The sequence below is a fragment of the Staurois parvus genome, unplaced genomic scaffold (genome assembly GCF_062004578.1).
Source record: "Staurois parvus isolate SC_StPar_1 unplaced genomic scaffold, SC_StPar_1.0 ptg000145l, whole genome shotgun sequence".
Lineage (NCBI taxonomy): Eukaryota > Metazoa > Chordata > Amphibia > Anura > Ranidae > Staurois > Staurois parvus.
Genome location: NW_028317941.1, coordinates 18968724 through 18976605, shown reverse-complemented (window position 1 = coordinate 18976605; position 7882 = coordinate 18968724). Strand labels below are relative to the sequence as shown.

The following is a 7882-nucleotide window of genomic DNA, read 5'->3' as shown; positions in this document are numbered from 1 at the left end:
TTCCAGTTTCTTGCATATACAGTATGTCTCTAAGAAGCACTGGTGGAACGATCTCCATGTATACAGTGGGACTCTGCTCTCTCAATCAACATTGACTATTTTTAATCCTTATTCTGCTAGCAATAGTAAATGGATAGGAAAGTATATCATATTTACTTTTAGCTTTGAAGCTTTATCTTGACCCTGCATTTCTTCAGTTACTTACTGGTTTCTTGCCTAGGCAAATGTCACACATCCCAGGAGTCTTCTGGAGGAGAGGAGGGGTTTTCTCCGCTAAGCACACCCTCCTGTCTGCATTCCTACACTAAGGGCAGATGGATTCCAGGAAGTCAATGTTACATGAATCATCTGCCCTTACTCAAGATGGCCACAACCAGAAATGCTAGGGTTTTTTTTCAAAGTTATTTCTTGGAAAAATAAAGCACAGAGACATGGATGGGTGGGGGAGTTTGCTTTGAATATTAAAAATTAATTAAATAGAATGTGTGTGTGTATATATATATATATATGTATAATTTTTTTATTTTTTTACAGAGCATGACTTACCAGTTGTACGTATTTCCATATAACATCCAATGTATGAAGACAAGCAGGTCTGTATTGCAGGTCCAGTTATCTGTGCTAAAGGAGTGTCAGGTCCTACCCTTTTTGATGGGAATGAGTGCAGAGCCATGAATGCCAGCAGGATTTGTGGCCATTTTTATGGATAGTCATCTGCAATGACTGCTACTCTTATTTCGGCATTAGATGAATATGATATATAATAATAATATGAACACACACACATAAATATTTATAATCGTGTGGTTTGGTCTAAAAATTGTCCAACCATGCACTTACATTAAAACACGTGCGATTTATTAAAATAGAATATGAAACAACATAAAAAAAAGGCTTCATTTCACTATTTGTTATTTTGCATATGACACGGAACCATTCCACATTGTACCTGAATTTGGAAATGCATCATATAGTCCCAAATTATTAACAATCGCTAACAGTCCGTAAGTCATTGGCTGGACAGCCTCAGGTGCCCGCTTGTATTTTGCTATGTTACACCGATGCAAGACAATGAGAAACACCTGCTCTGGGTGACACAAAGAAACATGTAGCCAAGGACGTACTAAAATGACAGCTGCGCTGCCTTGTCGCCCGTCCGCTGACCCACCAGAATAAAATACAAGCATGTCTAGTACAGTGCAAAACAAGTCTTACATATGTACATATTATTTTAGTTACAAAAGTAGTGCAAAATCATGAAAGGCTGATGCAATCTGCTGTAGAATTGCTCAGCCGCACCCCACCCCTCTGCACTCCATACATCAGCCAACCTTTCTAGTAGCTGAACAAAGATCTATACAGATTTTCCTGTATTTCTGCTATGCCAATAATTTCAAGCATTTTGCTAATTAACCCTATGTAGCCTTACTAATATTTAGCACAAGTATGGTGGGGGTTAACAAAGATTGGCACACAAAGAAAAATGCAACAGTTTCTATCTGCATGTTCGTGTAGCATGTATGTGCCAAAAAAAAATAAAAGTGTTGCATGGCAATTCATTAATTGTTGCATGATAGTGATGTGCTGCCTGTTCATGCACATCCATCTCTCCTCTCCCTTCTGGCTGTCTGCCCCTCCTTGCTACAGTATATACACCACAGCAGTCATGATGTATATTTTAGAATTATTTGTACCTTAGAACATTGGAGCAAGTGCTTGATTATCATGGCACACACTATCGGACAATGCTATAATGATTTTGCACAGGTGGTGCAACAATGGGTAGGTTTGGTGTAATGGCATTGTTGATTCAGTGCTGATATTTACACAAAAAAATGGCATATTTCCCTTTGTTAGTCCCCCCCACCCCCCCCCCACCATAGTGTGCTAATAAAAGAATCGGTCCATGCATGATTATGCTAAGTGCCTTTTAACAAGTGTATTTTTTTTTATTTAAAAAATGAAAATGTAAAATTTCTAACTAGGTCAATAGAATTGGGGAATGAAAGGGTTATCCAGGGCTGTGCTAGAATGATTTAGTCACTGCAGCTTCAAATATTTATGAGAGGTGTAGTACAGGAAATATCCTCAGTTATTTCATGGTCATGATCCTAGTAAAGAATAAATTAGACCATTGAACTAAATATGATCCCGACTCCCTCCTTCCATGTTAATGATACACACTCACCCTCTTCAGAAAAAACAAGATTAAAAAAAAGTTAAACAATAAACCAGAACCATCAAATAATAAAAAACATAATGAATGTCATAAGCCACTATGGTCAATGTCCCCAGCTCCCGAATCCAATTTCCTCTTTATATCTGTTGGTGAGGAGGTTGGCTTTCCTGGTGAGTTTACTGAGCACTGTGTGAAGTCCAGTGAGATGGTAATGGAACTGTTTTTCCAAATCCTCTTCTCCATCTGCATCCTCCAGCCGGCTGATATCCATAGAGCTCACTTTGTCCTTTTTGCGCTCGTCTCCCTGCAAGATGCCCCATTCAATGTCATTCCTGATGGATTTCAGCAAAATGTAGTAACCGTGCATGTCTCTCCTTGCAAAGTAGTTGGCAGCCCCATTGCTGTTGTTGACTCCGTCCTTCTCCTCCATCTCGAGGGGTAAGTCTCTCAGCAGGCTGGGCACCATTACCGTTTGGTCCATGTTGTTCACCGCCCCGATGAACCTATTCATGGCATTGAACAAGGAGTGCTTCTGGTTGTACGTGTCGGATATTTGCATCATTTTTGCAGCCCGGTGATTAAATTCTGAGCAGGTGAAAGCACAAGCACCAGAAACAATGTGCTCCTTGGGTGTCACAATCCGCTTTTCTGGAGATGGCGATTAGCGCCACAAAACGTAGAAGCCAGGTAAGCTGCTTTATGTCCCAGTGTCAGCTCATCGGCCGTGCTCCTGGTTCCTGTGCTGCTATCGGACAGCGATTCTCAGGCAGCTTTTCTCAGCAGTGGCTGCTTTCTTTAAAAAAGCATCGGTCGCATCAAGTCCTCTTTACTGTATCATGTAAATGACTTAAGATCTGAGTCAGCCTGATAGTAACCACTCCTTTTTTCTCATCCACATGCACCAGGCAACCGGCTTCTTTTCAGTCCCAAGCACAGTATATATACCCTGGAAGAAAAGGTGTAGCTGAAAGTGCCACCCCCTTGCAGTATAGCAGGATAAAGCCGGTTCACATATCTGAATGACCGAGAGTAACACAGGCTTTAGCTTTGCCTAACATGGAAACTCCTCCCAATTTCTCATCTCCTCACATCCAGGCAGGTCCCAGCTGCCCAGTAAGAAGATCAGGCTTGTTGCCTGGTAAACCCCCCTACTCCTTGCATCATGCACAGTTACTGGCAGGCACCTTACAAAAGCTGAAATCAGTCAGCGAGGAAAAAATGTGCTTGAAATGTGCATGACTGGTCGCGGATGTGTGTGAGCTAAACATATCTCCATGTACAGCACATGCATGTGGGTGGTGTTCGCTATCTGCTGTGGACGACCGGACCTCCTGGCATGTTACCAAGTTTAATATAACTTGCAGAGGAAGGGCGCTAAAGGCAAATATTACAGCAGACAAAAAAGCTAATCATTTACTGTCACTATTTACAGGGAAGTTATATTTAAACACAAAATGGACGCAGATTGCTGAGTATGTCACACGAGAAACTGAGAACAAAATGCAAACGTGTGCTCTATTGTGCAGAAACGAGCTGCGTGCACAAACAACAGCGTAACCAAATTATTCATATTATTTTATTTGTATAATAATCTTTTTATATATTATTACTAGTGATACAATTAGGTTGAGGCATAAGCTGGCCATAGGTGGACCGAAATTTGGCTGGTTTAGCAGGGAACTGATGAATTTTGATCCATCTATGGCCATTCCTACTTGATCTACTTTGTAAGCTCCCCAAGGAGCAGGGCCCTCCTAACCGGGGCGGACTGACCATTTGGAAACTCGGGCACTGCCCGAGGGCCCGGGGTCAGTAGGGGGCCCCATGAGATGCCCCTGGTACCTTTTTCAAAGGCTTTTTTGAGTTTGGGCAAGGACACAGGGGCCCCATGATCTCCTATTGCCGGGGGCCCCATGAGTTATCAGTCTGCCCCTGCTCCTAACCCTCTTCTATTATTATTATACAGTATTTATATAGCGCCAAAGGGTTTAATCAGCAATGTACAATATAGTGGGGTACAGAACATGAGACAAGACAGAAACAATACAATACACAAGGGGTTCGAGGGCCCTGCTCTTTCGAGCTTACAATCTAGTATTGAACTGTATTGTTGCTGTATTGTCTCCCATTGTATTGTAAAGCGCTGAGCAAACTGTTGGCGCGATCTAAATCCTGTATAATAATAATACAAAAGTTGATCTAATGATAGAGTTCTGCCGAATAGGTATGTTGGAAGTTTTCTCGATTAGCAAGCTGCAGTCAATAGGCTGTAGTGTTGATCAGTGTATTCTGACAGCGGAGGACTTCAGCTGTCAGGCTACAATAGCACAACGGGGAGAATGCCTCCATCCACTGTACTTGTGTGGATGAGAAATCACTTCATTTTTTTTTTTTTATTTCAATCAGCCCACTGGCTGATTAGAAAAAAAAAACAAACCCATCTATGTCCAGCCTTAGTTTACACTTGCAACTAGGACAGTAAAAATAGGCAGTTGAGCAGCATTTTTTAGAACCCACCTTTAGTCTAGGTTCACACCTATGCATTTACCGCTGCGTTTTGCAGAAATGCACTAGCAGTCCATTTCACTTGATTTCCTATGGAACAGGTTCACATCTCCGCGTTTTCACCCGGTGCGTTTTTTAGAAAGGGTCAGGGACTTTTTTTAAACTCAAAATGTTGCATTTTTGGTTCTATAGACCTCAATGGAGATGTTGCAGAAAAGCATGTAGTGCGTTTTTGATGCGTTTTAATCTGCCCAGCAACAAGTTACAAAATAAGAAAATAAAAACACAAAATGCATCAAAAACACATATGCAAAAACGCACTGTAGAAATGGATCAAATGCAAACTGCGTAGGTGTGAACGTAGCCTAAGGCCCCTTTCACAAGGGTGGTCCCATCAGGTCCGCCTGTCAGTTTTTCAGGTAGACCTGACTGGATGGTCCATGTATCCCAATGGACCAGCGGGTGTAAACAGACTTGTTTCCGTTTACACCTGCCTACCTCCAATCCAGTCTGCTAAAAAAAAAATTGGAAGGGGATTCATTCTTTTCTGGCATTCTCGTAAGATCCGATCTGTCCAGCTGATCGGAGGGCAGTCGGGTGTAAATGGACAGCAAGTCCGTTCACACCCGACCGCCCATAGAGCATAGCAGGCTCTGTCCGTGTCCACTCTGCATACATTGAGCAGACATGGTCCTGTCATCCTCCCCGCTCTGCTCTGATCAGCAAGGGATGAATGGACAGATCCCCTACTGAGTAAATCCAATTCCGCCCCTTGTGAAAGGGGCCTTAGGCTGCAAAGGCAGCTGTGCGGAGGTGTACACATGCTTTTCTTTGTGAAGCAGCAAACATTATCCCCCTGTTGCGTTCAGTGAGCAGTACCATCACCAAGATGCATATTCAAGTAAATTGGGCTGAACCACATGCCAAACACTAGGTTTGTGGTTGGGACATGGTATTTCCATTCAAACAGTCTTTTGTGCTGTAAAAAAAAACAAAACAGTAATTTGGGGGGGTGGTAGTATTGCCTCTTCAATGCCTGTCAGCTGTTTCTGCACCGCTCTGTGAAAAGCGATCCACCATGAATCGCACTTTACACAACGATGCAGGTGTAAACAAGCCCTTAGTCTACTTTTACCAGAAAATATATATTTTAGAAGCATTATGAAACATGAAATACTTTTCAACATCAAAAAAAATTGAGACTGCCATCTTTACATTCTATAGATCCTCAGTTTTCAGAAAATAAATAGTTTGGGGGTCTTTACAAAATTTTCAGCCAGTGATGTATATTTTTGCATGTGTGGCAAAATGAAAAAAAAAATGGTCAGGCAGCAAAGAGTTAGGCTGGCCATACACTATACAATTTTCTGCCCAATTTCCTTTGGATTTACCTTCAACTGTGTAGTGCAAGGGCCTGCCTGATTGGATACAACTGAAAGTGTTGTTTGGGTTTGACCTCCTATTATATGGTTTTGGTAAATCTAAAGCAAAAACCTCAAGAACATTGTATAATATATGGCCAGCCTTAGGGCTGGTTCACACCATGGGGGAGATTTACTAAAACAGGAGCAGACAGAATCAATAGCAATTTGCATAGTAACCAATCAGCTAGTAACCCATCAATTACACTCCCCTTGTGATTGACAGCAGGCAGTGGGTGGATTCCATAGCCAATAGACAGCCTGCTATTGGCTATAGAATCTTCCCCTTACCTGCTGTCAATCATAAGGAGGAAAGGGACAGGATTTGGAACTAGTGTCTCAGCTTCCCAATCAGGCTCCACCTACTGTCAACATCAACTGTAGCTAGGAAGCTGTAAGGCTACAAAGTCCTTAGCAACCAATTACAGGCAGGAAGGGGTGGGGGTAGCAGCGAAAAATATGCTGCCTGCTACTCAACATATAAGGACAGGCACTCTGCAGGTCTCTGTACTCCAATTTAGAGCTGGTTGTTATGTATGAACAGGAGGAAATTATTTTTGAATTTGGTGCAGTAATAGCACAAAGGATTGGGCAGTACAATGGGCAACACATGAGATTTTGACCCTTTTTTGCATCACAATGATGCTGATCTTGCTCTGCCTCTTTGCTGCCACTTCCTTGCTACATGTATGTGCTCCAGCTTTAGCTGCACATCAACTTCCTGATAGTGACACTGCACTTCAGCACAGCTGGTTGTAGGTACAATTAGAACCAAGGCTGGCAGAGCGACAACATAGGGGCACAACTTGTAAACAGTTGTCACCCCATATAGAAGTGACTGGACAATACCCTTCATTGCAGGATCATGAAAATGTAATAATATTAACAACTTTTAACCACTTGCCCTCCAGAGGATTTATCCCCCCCCCCCCCCCCCCTTTCCTGACCAGGCCATTTTTTGCGATATGGCGTTGTTACTTTAACTGACAACTGCGCGGTCATACACGCTGCACCTAAATGAGATTTACGTCCTTTTTTTTCCACAAATGGAGCTCTCTCTGTGGTATTTGACCACCTCTGTGGTTTTTATTTTTTGTGTTTATAAACAAAAAAAGACTGACAATTTTGAAAAAAAAACAATATTTTTGACTTTATGCTATAAAACATATCCAGTATAAAAAATTTTAAAATCAAATTTCGTCATAAATTTAGGCCAAAATGTGTTCTGCTATGTCTTTGCTAAAAAAAGCCAATATGTGTAAATTATTTGGTTTACGTGAAAGTTATAGCGTCTACAAATGGCAGTATATATATAATAGATTTTTTATTTTTATACTAGTAATGGCGGTGATCAGCGACTTATAACGGGACTGCAGTGGGCATTCTGACACTGGGTGGCAACTGACTGTCACTGACATCCCCAGTGACACTAATACAGTGATCAATGCTAATAAAAAGCACTGACACTCTACTAATGACACTGGGCAGGAAGGGCTTAACATCTGGGATGATCAAAGGGTTAGCTGTGTGTGTTTCACATTATGTGCTTTGTGCTGCTGTACTAGGGAAACATACTGCTGTGTATTGCTCTGCAATGCAGAGCAATACAAAGCAGAATGCTGGTGCTGATAAGGGAGAGATCTGTATTGTTTACGTACAGACCTCTCCCCGTTAGTGTTCCTCAACAATTGCCAGGTGCCGGTGGGGAATCTCCGTCCGGGATCAACAGCTGTAGCTGCTAATGCGCCCCCTACGCGTTACACGTGTATGTACATGA

The 7882-nt window shown here is 42.1% G+C and overlaps 1 protein-coding gene across 1 annotated transcript; it reads right to left on the bottom strand.

Annotated features, from left to right (window-relative positions):
• Positions 1-836: 836 nt before the first annotated feature.
• On the bottom strand, positions 837-3214 carry MID1IP1 (MID1 interacting protein 1). Its single transcript, XM_089673917.1, has one exon. The coding sequence runs from the start codon at positions 2739-2741 to the stop codon at positions 2283-2285; it is 459 nt and encodes a 152-aa protein (XP_089530043.1). The 5' UTR covers positions 2742-3214; the 3' UTR covers positions 837-2282.
• Positions 3215-7882: the final 4668 nt, after the last annotated feature.